The sequence below is a fragment of the Bidens hawaiensis genome, unplaced genomic scaffold, assembly GCF_021521415.1.
Source record: "Bidens hawaiensis isolate Kalapana, Puna unplaced genomic scaffold, B.hawaiensis_p1.1 tig00036891_1, whole genome shotgun sequence".
Lineage (NCBI taxonomy): Eukaryota > Viridiplantae > Streptophyta > Magnoliopsida > Asterales > Asteraceae > Bidens > Bidens hawaiensis.
The window spans coordinates 48,984-67,350 of NW_027505452.1; the positions used below are offsets into that span (position 1 = coordinate 48,984).

General features: G+C 40.1%; 1 protein-coding gene across 1 annotated transcript; it reads right to left on the reverse strand.

Moving 5' to 3' along the window:
- Positions 1-3,518: 3,518 nt before the first annotated feature.
- LOC143613255 (uncharacterized) lies at positions 3,519-4,229 on the reverse strand. The gene has a single exon (XM_077087014.1). The coding sequence runs from the start codon at positions 4,227-4,229 to the stop codon at positions 3,519-3,521; it is 711 nt and encodes a 236-aa protein (XP_076943129.1).
- Between the last annotated feature and the right edge of the window lie 14,138 nt (positions 4,230-18,367).

Consider the following 18,367-nt stretch of genomic DNA (forward strand, 5'->3'; position numbering starts at 1 on the left):
GTTAAAATTTGATTAGTGCGGAAACTCAATACAAGCCGGTGACCTATGGGTGGGTACCACATACAAGTCTTTTTGACTAGACACTTAAGTTGGTGTTGTATGTTGACTTGAGAGAGAGTCGGTGAAGCTTGACTCTTGAGACCGAGTGAAGAAATCACACAGTAGAGATTAGAGATTAAATTAAGTTGGAAGAAATTAAACTCAAGAATTTGAATTGAAAATGGGTTTTGTTGAATCACGGATAGAATTCTAGAAATTACGGATAATTTAATTAGGTTAGAAATGATACACATATGCATCACCATAAGTGTTGTAATTAGAAATCATAAACCCCATTTTATAGGAGAACTTGTTGGTAATTTCCATCTTATAGACCCGTCACGTGTAGGTGACCGGGATGGACCTCTTAGGCCTATGGAATTCATTAGTGATGTAATAAGTTTATCGAGTTGCAATTGAGCTTTTATATTTAGTAATTACTTGTTGACAAAGTTAGGGTCTCCCTATAAATACATATTCATGTTAGGGTTATTTATGAGTGAGAGGGATTATTGTATTCAAGTTTTGTGCTAGTTACTTGATTATAATAATACATGAGTTTACCCTAAATATTGTATGCTCGTTTGTGTTTCTATTATCAATTCGTTCTTAAATTAGTATCAGAGCTGATTAAGCTTTTCTTGTTCGTGATCGATTAGATCATCCCAACTCATTATCTTCGTTTGCCAAAATTAGATTTTGCAAAATTCTATGTTTCTAAGTTGAAAATTATTGGTTGATTGGCAATAATAAAAGTCAAACAAAGTTGAGTTTTTGCCAAAATTTGTGCCGTCAAGAAGTTCAAAGAAAAAAATAATAGTAAAGTTGATTTATTATTTTCTTTGGTTCGAACGAGACAAAGAAAGAAAAAAAAAAGAAAGAATAAGCAGGAGGTTTCTTTTTTATTTTCTTGATTCAAGAAAGGTTGATCGACTTATTTTTTCATGGTTACAGTTTGACGAAGAACGATGGGTGATAAAGAAACAACGAATACGAGCAGCGGGAGCGGGAACCCGAATGCGTTCCAAAGTCCCATGCTTACCTCTACCAATTACACGGTATGGGCTATTCGAATGAAGGTACTCTTGAACGTGCATAAGGTTTGGGATACTATTGATCCGGGAGCAACCGATGATGACAAAACAACTAGGAGATCTTCAACACCGAGCAATCTTCTCATCTCGTCAAAATTGATACTTGCAAGTGCTTCCGTAAGAATGTCAGCTCGCTGTTCCTTGCCACTAATATGTTCCACCATTAACAATGCTGATTTTACATCCACCTGATGTGATTGCCATCCCTCGATAGCTGCAATGGCAATGAGCATACGAACGGTTTCAAATTTCGCCACCGGAGTAAAGACTCGTGGCAAAGGGTTATGTGAAACAACCAGGAGTCGATTTTGACGTGCCGTTCATATGTGATTGCCATCCCTCGGTAGTTGCAATGGCAATAAGCATACGAATGGTTTCAGGTCTCGCCACCGGAGCAAAGACCTCGTCAAAATCGACTTCGGTTTGTTTCACATAACCCTTTACCACGAGTCGTGATTTATATTTATTAATTGGCCCATCTACATTTCTTTTCACTTTGAAAACCCACTTCAATCCGATAGCTTTAGCCCTTCTCGGTAACTCAGACAACTTCCATGTGTCGTTTTGTTTGTTGGATTCGAATTCCATTTGAATAGCCTTTATCCACTCCGGTTTGGATTTTGCTTCACCAAAATTCCTTGGTTCACCTTCTTCTAATAAAAGAAGTTCAATGTCCTTAACTTCCGAACATAGGACATAATCATTGAACTTAACATGTGCGATCAGAACACGTGTAGATCTTCTTAGGTTACTTTCTGGTTCATTATGTGTTGCTATCGCTAAACCATTTGTTGCTGGTGTCGCTAAATTGGATGCTGAGTTGTTGGAATTAGTGGCCAGAGTGTCAGAATCTGTCGCTGAAGGTGCTGATGAGCTGTCTGAATTAGCGACAGAAGCTGTCGCTGACACTGTTGCTGAATTTGGTGACAAAGTTGAATTTTCGATGCTAATGTTGTTGTTTCCCATAACCCCGTTTCAATCAACCCAAAATAAACCTGGTGCTAGCTCCGTTTCTTCATTGGTTTGACCCGAATTAGACCAAACCCCGTCTTCTTCTCATCAAAAACCACATCATGAGCAATCACAACCTTCTGGGTCTTCGGATCGAACAACCGGTAAGCTTTGGACCCAGTCTCGACTCCGATATGCACTAAATCCTCGAACGGTAATCGAGTTTTCAAGTGAATGCCCACTATCTTTGCATACGCCACACAACCGAATACTTTTAGATGGGAAATATTTGGTTTCTTTTGTTTTAACATCTCACATGGCGTTTTCTCCTTTAGGGAACGAGTAGGAATCCGATTTTCGATGTGCGTTGCATGTCGGATTGCCTCACCCCACAAGTAACTCGGAACACGAATTGCTTTTAACATACTCTGTGTCATCTCCAATAAGGTTCAGTTTCGTCTTTCAACCACCCCATTTTGTTGAGGTGTGTATGGTGTCGTTAGATGTCTTTGAATGCCTTCCATGTCAGAAAACTAGTTGAACTCATGTGAGGTAAACTCACCACCTCGGTCGGTACAAAACGTCTTGATATTTTTCCCAACATCACTTTCAACCAATTCCTTAAACTTCTTGAAAGCTTCAAACACCTCATCTTTAGCCTTCAACAAATACGTCCAAACAAATCGTGAGTAATCATCGATTAAAACAAAAGCGTACATGTTATCCATTGTTGTTGGAGGGGTAATCGATCCACATAGATCACCCTGCACAAGTTCTAGGGTTCAAGTCACCCTAAAAGCCGCCGAATTAGGAAAGGATTGACTCGTTTGCTTCATGACCAAACAAATTCACATAACTTGTTTTCATGGGTAACGCCACACATCCCGTCAACCATCTCCCTCTTAGCCATTAGCTTTATTGACTCAAAGTTCAAGTGACCAAGCCTAGTATGCCATAACCAACTTGTTACTTCAATTTGGCTAAGTAAACTAACCGGTTTACCAATCTTTGAATGTATCTGGTATAGCCGATTAGGGGAATGAGTCACCTTAATTAACAACCTACCTTGCCCATCATGCATCGTAAGGTAGTTATCTTTTATATGAATATCGCACCCGTGTTCTGAGGCTTGACTGAGACTAATAATATTGCTTCGAAGACTCGGTATAATATAAACATATGTAAGCAAACGATGTAACCAGCTCTAGCCTCAAATAAAATCGACCCCTTACCGCGTATATCAACATAAGAGTTATCACCAAACTTAACCTTTGTCGTGACACGATTGTTAAGTTATAGAAAAGTAAGACTCGTTACCCGTCATGTGGTTACTCGCGTCGTTGTCCAAATACCATTCATCACCTTCTTTGGACTCATAGTTTCCAGGTATAACCTTCTTTTCATTCAAGAACACCGTTTTTTGAACACTCTTAATCATAAACAGTGATGGATCCCTTGTCTCGGATCTTCGGCTAACTTTGCTTCGCCTTGAACTTTCTTTTTTCGGTTGGGACACTTGTAGAAAAAGTGTTCAAACTCATCACATCGATAACAGTGAACCTTTGAGAGGTCCAAGGTTTTTCCCTTATGTTCACGGTTTTCCCGGTTCATGGCGTTTTCTTGAGAACCACGGTTTTGACTCGACCCACGACCACCACGTCCTCTCCCTCCTCCACGTCCATGACCTCCACGAGTGGACTCACGATCATCGTACCGACTACTTGAGGATTCAGACCTTTGAAACATAAGCGTACCTTGGATTTCGGAATGCATGTCTTCTTCCCGAATCCGCTCCTCATATGTTTTTAAACGTCCCACCACGTCTTCAAACCCAACATTTTTGAGATCCAATGTTTGTTCAAGAGATGCAACAATTTGAATAAACTTACTTCGGGGTAGACTTGAAAGGAACTTCTTGACCATCTTAGTTTCCTCGATCATCTCTCCTAAACTTGCCGCCTTCGACGCCGTACATGAGAGTTTCACCACAAATTCATCAATGGTCTCCGTCTCTTTCATCCTCATACCATTAAACTCATTCATGGGAGTTTGAAATCTTGCCTCCTTGACCCGATCAGCCCCCAGATTACGCGTCTTAATAGCGTTCCAAATCTCCTTGGCCGACTTGAGATTACCCACTTGCATGATTGCTATTTTTGAGATCAACTGATTAGTCAACGCAATCGCGATGTTGTTTTTGTCATCATCGGTTGCTCCCGGATAAATAGTATCCCAACCTTTCTTGACTAGCCACTTAATTTGGTGCTGTATGTTGACTTGAGAGAGAGAGAGTCGGTGAAGCTTGACTCTTGAGACCAAGTGAAGAAATCACACGGCAGAGATTAGAGATTTAATTAATTTGGAAGAAATTACACTCAAGATTTTGAATTGAAAATGGGTTTTGTTGAATCACGGATGGAATTCTAGAAATTACATATCATTTAATTAGTTTAGAAATGATACACCTATGCAACACTATAAGTGTTGTAATTAGAAATCAAAACCCCATTTTATAGGATAACTATGTGTATGTTTGGAGTTTTGGTGTTAATAGGAGAAGTTAGGATATAAACTAATTTCAACTGGTTAAACTTAGTGTAATTGGTTGAAAACATTTTATTAGTTGAAGTATTTTTGTTCAAGAGCCGCAATCCACTCAGAGTCAGACAAGGTAGCATCAAAGTCAAACCGCATATGAGATATATCTTGAGCATAAGGCGGTGGAATTCCCAAACTTGCTGGAATATCATATGTAGGCTGAATAGTAACCGTGGGTGGTATAGAGACAGGTAACCCAGCAGTCGCTACCAGCGTGGACTCAAAAAATCTAGCAACCACCTCTGATGGAGTAAGGGTAGGAGGTGGTAAAGAAACAATCTCCGGTGCTGAAAACTGGAAGGGAATACCAAATGATGACGATACGTTCACCAAAGGTACACTCGAGGTGACTAGTAATGGAACTGCCAAAGAAGTAGGTAACATAGACATACCAGATAACGATGGTGGGGTAAAATGGACAACACTTGAACTTTCTCCAGCCCTGGCCCTCTTTGATCTACGAGCAACACGATACAGCTCATCCTCATAATCTGACTCACTATCATCAGAGTCCTTCTTTCATTTTCCATGAATTCTCTCTTGGGCAACCAGAATACGGTGTGCCTCCACAGCGTCATCGGTGGAAGAATGAGATAAGGTTTCCTCTGAATCCTCCACGGAAGCAATAGACGGTCCCACGGATGGACCAACTGTGGAAGCAGGCATAACAGTAACCTCACCCACCGAGGCTTGAACTTCAGCTCCCGGATCAACTCTTTCCATATCAAAGAAACCTTGCCCTCTAAAGGCAATCTCAAGATCAACTTGTTCTTCAGGAGCTGCAACAGAATCAGCAGGAGGTGCTTGTTGTACCACGGGTGGTAGTTGAACCACAGGAGGTGGTTGAGGGATATCAGCCTGTTGCGTTGCTGGATCTTTAAATTCATCTTCTGAAGGAGCAACATAATCAGGATTCACTAAGTACCCAAACAAGGCAGTGTGCCTTGGAAAAAGTTCAGGTTTGCTACGAGCACTGGAGGACCTACACTGTGCAAAGATTCTCTTGCTAATACTTTCAACATAGGAAATAGGACGACGTTGTGGCAGATTAGGAGCAACATGATTGAAAATCATTTGTAAGAATCTTGGGTACATCAAAAACCTTTCTCGTGCCAACGCGCGTCGTTGACGATCGATCTCATAAAATATCATTTGACTGAAACTATAAGCTTTATTGTAAGTCAAAGCAGCCATTGCAGATTGCATTATCGCACCCATACCATATGTACTAGCCTTGCGACCAGACATGCACCGATCATCACGTGCATCAAGAACCGCCACTGATCTAACTGAAACCCCTTTCGCCTTTGAGAATCCTCCAATGGACTTGAATACCCCATACGAACGAAAGAACCATTTTTGAAAGTAGCCGAAAACTTAATCGGATCCTCAGTCGTCTCAACCCCGAACTGTAAAGCTTCCCTGATCTGATTGGCCGAGAACTGGACCACTTGATTGTTGACAGTGGCACGCATCACTGGTGGGTCAACACGACAGTCATACTCAACCGTGTTCCAGAAATATTCAATGTTTTGAAGTGATATCGTAAGAGTAGTTGTGATAACATGGAAAATACGTGAACGAATAAGAAACGAGATGATCTCTCCAAAATCCTCAGTTCCACGGCTATTCGGATCCAATGTAACGTACATATTGTAACCCGGAAAGAAATGTCTCTTATCACCTCCACCTTCATCATCACCAGGGCCACCAGCACCAGCCACAACAGCCATATCTGCAAAACAAACGGGCTAAGTTAGAAAAGTATGGCAACAGGTTACAACTTCGCTGATTTTGAGTTGGGCGTGGATGCAGCGAAGTTAGTAAGTTCGTTTGAAACACAACTTCACTGGGAATGTAAAACTGATACACAAAGTAGTACACAAGAATACGGTAAACAAGTAAAGATGATTATTCTAGATCCAAGTGTTTTAGGCAGCGAAGTTATATTGTTAGCGAAGTTAAGATTAACTTCGCCCTAAACCTAACTTCGCCACATGAACTGTCCATTATAAACTCCCAGTTAGGTTGAAGGATGAACAATCAGAAGTCGATCGCCTGTATATTACTGTGCGATTAAGAGTTTAAATAACCGATTAACGTCAACGAAACCTCCAATCGATCACGACCAAAGCTTCAAGGGTTTTCGAATTAAACCGAATGAAAACATACATTAGAGACCAGATTAACACACAAAAGATATGAATTACATCACAATAGAGGCCGACGAACCTTAAAATCAGACCAGAAACTGTTAAAACCAAGTTTGATTCAAAGTGTAACTTCGCCGAGGGTTTAAGAAGAAAAAGTTTGACCTATTTTGACCAAAAGTTCGCCTTTTATAGTTTTTGGATAAAACCAGTGGCGAAGTTAAGATAACTTCGCCCAAATGATAAGTTCGTTTTAAAAGATAAGTTCGCCTGACAAACAACTTGGCCATAGTGAAGTTAAATAAAAAAGAAAATAAACGATCATAAACAAGTAACCAAGTGTTTATGAAGACAAACCCTAAAGCAAAACACATAACAAACGTAAAGTAAACGGACGGGATCAAATTTCAGTCTTGAAGGAACCCAACATGTTTTTAGAAAAGATCGAACAGGAATCATACTGATTAAGAGGCTGTCACACAGATCCATGTTCAGCGGTATTATGACATAGAGAAACAGGTTGTTGGTAGGTATAAAACTTAGTATGGTTTTCATTGCTTCTGTGATACGGATTAGGTTCAATTAAGCTCAAAATTTAGATGGACATCACATGAGAGATTGTGATACCTCCTATCTATTCTCAAGGCGTATTTGGCTTTCCCCAGGTCAGCCCGAGTTGACTTCGACCCGTAGTGTTTGATCAATCAATATTCACATGTCAACTTCCCGATTCATCTTCCCGATCTGTCTTATACTTTGAATATGCTTTCATGCCTATTCGTTGATATTTGAAAACTGATAATCTTCGTAAAGCTTAACGATACTAATCAGATCCTTTTTTTAATAATAAGAATACACCTGCAAGTCCCGAATCTGGATCACTACAGAAACGTAACACTATATTTGCCGGTATCAAGACACTCACGAGCTCGTGTATGACTGAGTAATCACTTTTCTGCCTGTCATTCGGTGAGATATATGTGGAGACATGCACATTTCAAAATGACACTCCACAGTAAATCGAGTAGTTTTAGTTTGTATCACTTCGACTTTTACGCACCATAGAAAGCTACCATAACATACAATGACTGTTCTAGAGTCTTTTAGGCCTAATTACTTCACCGTTAGGCACACAAAATCAGTTTATCTATCATATTCCAAGGTTGGATCAATTTTCTCTTTTAACACCAAATGAAAACTTCTTGCGAAGTTATAGACTGAAAAAATACATCTTTTCCCTAAAAAAAATTTAAATTCAGATGCCCCGATCAAGTCAAAGTCTTTAGGTAAACGACTATCGTGAAGATCCAGTGGATCAGCAGGACCAACCACATATAAATATGTGTCCCTCCGACTAAGTATAATCGACTAATTTCAGCGAAAGAATAAAAACCCGTCATAAACCGCCCCAGTCGCTTTCAGTTATCTGGTTAATGGCAATCCTTATAGTCTACATGTAGATGTAAGGACCAAACATATTCATGGAATATGTCCGTCAAACTTGAGCAACCGACATAGTTTTAAGCGATAGTGATTTTTTTTAATAAAACAAAAAGAAAAACAAGGTTACTAGGGATTGATCATCCCATTAAGCTCAACAAGGTTTTGAAAACGGGATCGGTCAAACGCTTTTGTAAAAAGATCGGCAAAATTATCCAATGAATCAACCTTTTCAAGCACAATTAATTTCTTCTCAGCACAATCCCGTATAAAATGATGATGAATGTCAATATGTTTAGTTTTACTATGTTTAACGGGATTGTTAGTTACTGAGATAGCAGCAGTGTTATTAATGCAAATAGGAGTTTGAGTGAAATTCAGACCATAATCGCGCATTTGTTGTTGTATCCATAAAACCTGGGAGCAGCAGTTCGATGCTGCCATGTATTCTGCTTCCCAGGTGGATATGGCTACAGAGGTCTGCTTCTTGCACTGCCACGACACCAATATTCCTCCAAGAAACTGACATCCACCGGTGGTTGACTTCCTGTTCTGATTACATCCTCTATAATCAGAGTCAGTGTATGCTACCAAATCCAGTTCGCCTCCTTTAGAGTACCAGAGACCTAACTTAGGCTTTCCTTTAAGCTACCCCAAGATCCTCTTCACTCCCTTCATGTGTGATTCCTTCGGTTTGGCCTGAAAACGAGCACAAAGACAAACTGCAAACATAATGTCAAGTCTAGAAGCTGTCAGATACATTAAAGAATCCATAATTGCCCGATACTGAGTAGGATCCACATCTTCATCACTGTCGAAATCAACACCCAGTTTGTGGTTGACGCAGATTGGAGTGTCAAACGGGGTACTATCGTCCATCTTAAAGCGCTTAAGCACATCGTGAGCATACTTAGTTTGATGAATGAACATGCCATCCTTCTTTTGATCTACCTGTAATCCCAAAAAAAAAGTTAGTTCGCCCATGGCACTCATCTCAAACCTTTTCTTCTTGAATGCTTCAAACTCCTGACACATAGAAACTCGTGAGGCAGCAAAGATAATGTCGTCCACATAGACCTGGACGTGAAGAAAATCACCCCCCTTTTCTTTTTACAAATAAAGTACTGTCGATCTTCCCTCTCTTAAACCCATTCTCTAGCAAGTAATCTGACAGAGTTGCATACCAGGCACGTGGTGCCTGATGTAGGCCATATAATGCTTTGCTGAGTTTGTACACATGGTCAAGAAAATCTGGGTCAGGGAAACCCGGAGGTTGTTCCACGTATACCACTTCATCGACTTTTCCATTAAGAAACGCACTTTTAACATCCAGCTGGAACACTTTCATCTCTTTGTGTGCAGCAAATGCCAAGAACAGTCGAATGGCCTCCAATGTTGCCACAGGAGCAAACACTTTGTTGTAATCGATTCCTTCCTGTTGATTAAACCCTTTGACTACCAATATTTCCTTGTTGCGAATGATTACTCCCTTCTCATCTCTCTTACACTTGAATACCCACTTTGTACCGATAGCGTTCACATCTTGTGGTTTTTCAACTAACTTCCATACTTCCATTTTTTCAAACTGTGACAGTTCTTCCTGCATGGCTTCAACCCTCGAGCTATCCTTCAGTGCCATTTATTTATAATACCAGTGTCTTTAATACCAGTGTATTTAATGCTTGCATACACACATGAGTTTTCATCTAAAATTCTTCTAGTACGTACACCATCAGAAGGATTACCGATCACATTTTCTAAATGATGATTCTTGTGAATTTTGGTAGTTTGTACTGGATCGACTTCCAGATTATTCTCAAGATTTGAAGAGAGTTCATCTGAGTGGTGCTGAGTGTGAAATGGATTGTAGAATTCATCTTCATTCGAGACGGCTGGAGTTTCAACCGCACTTGACGTGATAGGTGGATTTTCATTATATTGGGGACGTTGCACAATGGTCTCCTCTTCATCAAACAGCATCTGAGTTGCCATCTTCTCATCTAATTCTGCAAAATCCAAGTAAGGCACATTAAAAGATTTGAATAACTTATCATAGTTGATGGTCGGTTAATTTATATATGTTTTAGTTCGTTTATTATTTAGTTTTAACTGTTTATTCGAGAACTATCGATACTTCATACGTGTTTTATTGGAATTCTGGTCATAAGCGTTAAAGTACTCAGTATGGACCTGTTGTGACACGGAATGAAGACCCGGGATGTCCTGCACGCAAAACGAGGAAAAGAATGGAGTTTGCTGTAACAGAGTCCCCATCGCGTACCGCGATGGGTTTGCTGAAGTCACCATCGCGTACCGCGATGGGAGATAAATGAGATGTTGACTTTGGGTCAATCGCGGTGCGTGATGGACCCTAGAAGACCCCGTCGCGTACCGCGACGGGTGTGCAGACGGGAAATTTTGGTTAATATCATCCTTTTCATGATTTGAAACCCTAACTTCGTTTTTGACGACCAAGAGGCGATTCAATCAGTTCTTATAGGCGATTTCCACTATCCTAGGTCGTGTCAAGATCCTACATATGGTTCCTATCATCCGTATCGAAGATTCAATGATGTCTAAGCTCGGCTAATCTCCTAGAGTCGCACCCGGGATGTGTAGTTTGTAACCATTTACAGTTTTTCTCATGTGATTAAGAATACTTATGTTTTGATTATTGAAGATTAATATATGATTATTGATGTTTAGTATTTCTGTGTGTTCGGTCGGTTTAGGTTTACGTTGGTCTGAACGATCTGTTACCGGTTGCTAGATAATTAGTCATATAACTGTTTGGTTAGATTGAATACGATAAAATGTGCAATTACCCTTAACTGAGTCACACTGGAAAGGACTGTTTGATAACTAGTGTCGTGTGTAAAGTAATTGTTGGCGTCTAAGGTTTTGTCTGGTTGATCAGTTTTCAGTTAATCGTTGATAATCAATCTGTTAGGTTGCATGAGATACTGTTTGGTTGCTTACTTGAATTCCCGGGTGTGATTTGCTTTGTTAATTGTTTACAACTCGCTTGTTCGTTCGTTGCTTAGTTCTATAAACTCACTTTAATTGCTTGTGTGATCAGCACTAAAACCATTTACTTCATAAAATTAAGTCTGTACACGAATTCCATTGACCACATATTCCTTGTGATACGATACCCTACTTGCTCTAACTATTTAGAATAATTAGGTTTTTGATTGACTTGAACGACAGTCATCAAAATGGCGCCGTTGTCGGGGAGTTAATGCGCTTTTTGTTTTTCGTGTTATTTGATTTTTGTTTTTAATTTAATTTTCAGTTTTTTTAGTTTAAATTTTATTTTACTTTATTTTATTTGTATTTTTTTCATTTTACGCGGGTTGTGTTAGTTGTGCAGATTACAGGTTTATGCACACCCGCCATTCGGGCCGACAGTCTCCGTTAGTTTACGAGCCCGAAATCGAGAGGTTAGTTCGGCAGAACCGAGTGCAAAACCGAAACTCAGAAATGGAAGAACAAAACCAGAATCAAAACCAGAATCAGAACCAGAACCAAAATGATAACCAAAACCAAGATCCACTTCCACAAACCAACATGTTTCACCTAGAAAACATACCCGATCCACCAAACTTTAATAACCAGAATAACCAAAACAACTCAGCTCATGCTTCCAAAACCCGAAATCAAAACCGAAACCGAAACCTTAACCGAAACCTAAACCTCAATTTTTGACCAAGTCGGACCATCCGCTCCAAACAACAACTCAAACCGTCGAGTTCGGATAAATATTGATGATGTTCGATCGAGTGTTCCGACTGAAGATGAGGATGAGGGTGAAGATAATAATGGAAATGAAGGTTTTCGGGCAGCTGATGATGAGGTAGATCAATGGGTTAGGAGGAATCGGGCGGTTAAGCCTGAGAATGAGGTTGATAAACAAGAGGCTGAGGGTGATAATCAGTATGAAGAAGTGGAAGAGCCGGTAATTCGAAGACGGGTCAAACCCGTTAACAGACACCGAAGGGATCGAGAAAGGGTAAGTCGGGCGGAACGGCCCGAGAGAGTTCGTGGTATTCCGGTTAACCGGGGCGGTATGGGAAACCCCGGGGGGCAAATGAGAAATTACATAGCCCCGGCTCATGGTGCTAACAATTAGTTCAGACCGGCTATCTCAGACGGAGCATCCCCGTTGGTCCCACAGGAACGAGTGCCAGGACAACAAACTTTCAAGTCCCGGCCATTGTACATCAACATCGTTCCTCATTTCAACGGGATGGCTTCGGAAGACCCGTATTCGCACTTGATTGATTTTTCGGCTGTTTGCGGGTCTATTGGTGACGGTACGTTTGATCAGGATGAAGTCCGGTTGCGGTTATTCCAGTTCTCAATAAAAGACAAAGCGAAACTGTGGTTTAACTCGTTACCAACACACAGTATCAGAAACTGGGCCGAGATGCAACAAGTCTTCCTAAACGGGTTTTATTCACAGTCGAAGACTACCGAGGCCCGTTCAGACATTCGTCACTTTTCACAGTTACCAGGTGAGTTATTCCATGAAGCTTTTACCAGGTATAAGGATATGATCAGAAAATGCCCACATCACTAAATTGAACTGTGGGAACTGGTAAAGTGCTTTGTTGATGGTTTGACGTACGAGGACCGAAAGCATCTTAAGGCCTCGTGTAATATCAGTTGTTGAATCAGCCAGAGGAAGATGATTGGGAATATTTAGAGTTCATGTGTGAAGATTCGAAGGCAGCAGCAGCAGCTGAAAGACGAAGACGTGGTAATTCATCCAAATCGGTTAAGTTAGTCACGAGTGAGTCTAAAAGAATCGCTAAATTAGAACATGAACTGGCTGGGTACAGGAAGGGTAAGAAGAAAGAAGTCGGGAAAGTTGGAGTGAAATTCCCGGTTTGTGAAGACTGTGGTGAACTCGGGCATAAGGCAGAAAATTGCCCCGAGTATTATGATGATGATGAGGAGGATGACACCGAGGAAGTTAATTATGCTTACGGGGATTCCAAAGGTCAAGGGTTCAATTCAAACACATATCACCGGGGACTGAGGAATCACCCGAATTTTCGTTACGGGAACGCGTCTTCTCAGTTGAACCCGAACTTTCAGGGGTCGAGTCAGAACAGATCGCAGGATAATTACCGCCAGGGCGGTTATCAGTAGCAGCAAGGTTCGTATGATCAGAATCGAGGGTATAACGCAGATGGTAACCGGGGTGGAAATTCATCGGGAAATCAGGACCAGCAGAGGGGGTCCTCAGGAAATGCAGATGATTCGGTGCACTCAAAGTTGGATGCATTGATGAAGTTTATGACAGATCATAAGGCTGAAACGAAGAAACAGTTTGAGTTACATGATAAGTCATCAGGGGTAATGTCAAAGCAAATTGGTCAGCTCGCAGCAGATATGGCAAAGTTGCAAAAGAGTGCAGGTCAACTCCCGAGTGATACTACAGTCAATCCGAACCATTACTGCTCAAGCTCCAAGAAGGGAAACAATGTGCACATCAATGCTGTAAGTATTTTACCTCATTTTGAAATTTCTAGTGTGGAAGTGGATTCACCACCACAATTTGTTGAGGGGGTGGTGGAAGATGTTAGTGGTGAGAGTGATTGTGTCGGTCAAAATGAATCAATTTTCCAAAATGAATCAGAACGAAAAACATATGAAATGTCTTTTTGTGAAAATTGCACATGTGAAAAATGTTTAAATGGTAAATTGACCAACATGAGAGATGAAGGGGTGGAGAATAATACCACCTCAAGTAAACTCCTAGACCCGGGAGTTCCGCTTTTATCTATTCAAATTGGGGAATTTAAAACTGATCGTGCACTTTTAGATCTTGTAGCATGTGTTAGTATCATGCCCGGTAGTTTATATGATCAGTATAAATTTGTCCCATTAGAAATAGTAAACACCACCATGGTGTTGGCGGACCAAACTCATACACTTCCCCGAGGCATGGTGACTAATGTAATGGTTCAGGTGGAGGAATTTTTCTACCCAGTTGACTTTCTTGTACTTGACTATGCTAAACGTGGGAATAATACACAACCACAAGTCATATTGGGTAGGCCATTCCTCGCCACAGCACATGCGATAATTGATTGTGCTAAGGGGGTTTTGGGAATCAAGTGTGGAGACCGTGATAAACGGTTATTATTGTTTGAAAATTCTACTAACCCTCTTGTTGAAAAGTTTGTATCCTTGGACAAGGATTGTAGAAAAGAGGAATGTTTTGTGATTGACAGGATAGATAAGAAGGGATTTGAGAAACAACAGAGTAAGAAGGTGGAAGAGAAAGGTGACCAACCAAAGAAGAAGAAAGTGAGACATCCACCCAACCAAAATGATCAAGAGTGGAAATCGAGGATGTTCGAGCCAGATCATGGCCTATCGAAAGACTGGCAACAAATGATTGAAAAAAAGCGTGCCTATAATGAGAAGGTTGCACGTGAGCGGGCCAGACGCCCGCCTTGAATGCCATAAAAGTTTCAAAAGGGTGGTAATTGTACATTTTGTATATTTTTAGTTTTGCATTTTGTTTTAGTTTTCATATTACTATTTGTATTTTAAGCGTACCATCATAGCAAAAGCTAAGTGTGGGGATACCTCACGAAAAAGTTTGGATTTTGAGGTGTCGATAAAGTATTTGTCAGAAAACGAGGTTTTAGTTCAGTTAAGTGGCTCAGAGTGCTTTCATGTTCATTTTGCTGTGGTTAATCCAGGTACGTGTATATTTTGTTGTATTTGGAACTTTGTGGGTGTAGTTCACTATAAACCCTCACGAGACCCCACTCGTCCTCCCGGGCTACCGGGGGGTTTACAGGGCTTGTTGCATACGCTAAATGCAATCATGATTCCTACGAAAGTGAGTTAGGTCTTTTAATGTTTTAAACTAATTTAACAGAAGTTTTTATGAAACGGCTTAATTTGGCTTGGTAATTGTTTAAAAGTAAACAAATATTCATTTTAGTAACTCTTAAAAGACCTATGTCTTACATTTGTGAGAAGCTTGCTTCTACACATCTCGAGATTTTGCAGGTTCGATTGTTAGTATGGTAATTGGATGAGACGAGAGTACACGAGTGTTTTTGAGAGTTCACGAGCCGACTGGTCCTTCTCCAGTCACGTTCATATTAGGTGATTACAGTTTCATAATTTAATTTTGTTTTATTACTTTAAACGTTAAAAGTGTAATTGTATAATTGTTAGTAGAACCGCCACACACGAGCCCCGAAATTTTAAAATTGCTTAATAGTCAAAAAGTCAATTTCAACCCCGTCCCTCAAATGTTTATTAATTGTTCTATCATTTTTTACTTTGAGGATAATGTTAAGTGTTCTTACATTGAGGACAATGTAAACCTCAAGTGTGGGGATGGGGGAAATTTGAAAAATTTTAGCCTGATAGTACCTCGAAGAGTGTTCAAAAACAAAAGTTGGTAACTGTTAATTATTGCCATTAATGCCAAATCATAGGTTTCTGGTCATGGTTAGTTTTTCAGCGTCTCACTAGTCTTAGTCACAAATGTTTTTATTACGAGAAGTTGAAAATGGGGTCGTTTAGGCGGGGATAACGAGTCATGAGGACAAGTACACATGTTTATATCGTCAACCCTATTCCTCCGGTACGTGTGTGAGTTGACCCAAATATATATAATACACATATAATATATAGTACACACATGTCATTTGAGTGCTTTCACTGATGTTCATGGATTACGGGATCACAGTTGGCAAAATGCAAAAGTGATAGAGGCAACTAGGTTAAGCCTCGTCTGGATGAGCGTGAGTTTGGGTATTGGGGGATTGGGGCCTCATTATTACACATATGAGGTGTGGTTAATGTGAGGGGCGGGGGGTTGGGTCCCTTAGAAAACATTTCTTGGACTTATTTTTCATTTGTTTAACCCCGACATTATGTTACGAGACGATCCGGCTTACTAGGTTTATTTGTATCTGTAATTGTATTTGCTTTTGTTTTGTATTTGTATTTATCTCATTGTTAAGCATCACGTTATTAGGCGTAAAAAAGAAAAAAAAATTGAGAAAAAGACAAAAAGATGTCTGTTTGTATTCAGTTAAATATTCTGTAGTTCGATCGTTGAAGTTCGTTTATGTTAAAAAAAATGTGACATCAGTATGTTGATAATTTTCTTATTTAGATGTATATAATCAATCAGTTAGTTGTACAGTTGTTTCGTTTATTTAGATGTTTTGTAATAAGCCGGGTCGGATTGTTTGAGCTACTTAAATATTTCCCTTCCATACCCTTACACCTGGCCCCGTTACAACCCTTTTAAAGACCTCTTGATTTGCATTTGTGACAAAGCAGCTTGATGGATTAATATGTATTTCTGAGTGATATTGAGAGCTAAGTGATACTGGCACATCTTTTGCTAGTCCATATATTAAACCGAGAGGAGAGATGTTATATTACGAGTGGTATGAGCATGTGTGCCTTAACCGGAAACAAAGTACACCTGTTTGGGCGGCTCTATTATTTTTATTATAGCATTGAACCGTATTTGTGAGATGTCAATCTAAAAACAGTGTCAGTCTGGGAAACTGGGTATGACCTTAAACCTTACTAGTATTAATGGCGATAATCTACAAACCTATGATGGAGGTCGATGTTTACTTTAGAGTTTTGCTTGAGGGCAAGCAAAAGATAAGTGTGGGGATGTGATGGTCGGTTAATTTGTATATGTTTTAGTTCGTTTATTATTTAGTTTTAACTGTTTATTCGAGAACTATCGATACTTCATACGTGTTTTATTGAAATTCAGGTCATAGGCGTTAAAGTACTCAGTATGGACCTGTTGTGACACGGAATGAAGACCCGGGATGTCCAGCACGCAAAACGAGGAAAAGAATGGAGTTTGCTGTAACAGAGTCCCCATCGCGTACCGTGATGGGTTTGCTGAAGTCCCCATCGTGTACCGCGATGGGAGATAAATGAGATGTTGACTTTGGGTCAATCACGGTACGCGATGGACCCTAGAAGACCACGTCGCGTACCGCGACGGGTGTGCAGACGGGAAATTTTGGTTAATATCATCCTTTTCATGATTTGAAACCCTAACTTCGTGTTTGACGACCAAGAGGCGATTCCAGCAGTTCTTATAGGCGATTTCCACTATCCTAGATCGTGTCAAGATCCTACATATGGTTCCTATCATCCGTATCGAAGATTCAATGATGTCTAAGCTCGGTTAATCTCCTAGAATCGCACCCAGGATGTATAGTTTGTAACCATTTACAGTTTTTCTCATGTGATTAAGAATACTTATGTTTAGATTATTGATGATTGATATATGATTATTGATGTTTAGTATTTCTGTGTGTTCGGTCGGTTTAGGTTTACGTTGGTCTGAACGATCTGTTACCAGTTGCTAGATAATTAGTCATATAACTGTTTGGTTAGATTGAATACGATAAAACGTGCAATTACCCTTAACTGAGTCACATTGGCAAGGACCGTTTGATAACCAGTGCCGTGTGTAAAGTAATTGTTGGTGTCTAAGGTTTTGTCTGGTTGAATAGTTTTCAGTTAATCGTTGATAATCAATCTGTTAGGTTGCTTGAGATACTGTTTGGTTGCTTACTTTAATTCCCGGGTGTGATTTGCTTTGTTAATTGTTTACAACTCACTTGTTCGTTCGTTGCTTAGTTCTATAAACTCACTTTAATTGCTTGTGTGATCAGCACTAAAACCATTTACTTCATAATATTAAGTCTGTACACGAACTGCATTGACCACATGCTCCTTGTGATACGATACCCTACTTGCTCTAACTATTTAGAATAATTAGGTTTTTGATTGACTTGAACGACGATCATCAATAGTCGAAAGCCTCTGTTGGTCCCATGCTAGGCCTTGGTGATTTGTAACTAGTAATGTTAGTGTTACAGACCATCTCAACCTTGTTGTTTGATAAATTAAAGACTCTTCTGTTGGGTGTCCCAACTGCATAGCCAACTAAAATACCTTTGTCAGCTTTTTCACCAAATTTAGAGTTCGTCTTTAATATCGAACATGGGGACCCGAAAGGTTCAAGACCTTTCAGATTTGGCTTCCTACCATGCATAAGTTCAT

Coding starts and splice junctions, on each gene's coding strand:
- LOC143613255 (XM_077087014.1), bottom strand. CDS start 4,229: ATGCAAGTGGGTAATCTCAAGTCGGCCAAGGAGATTTGGAACGCTATT.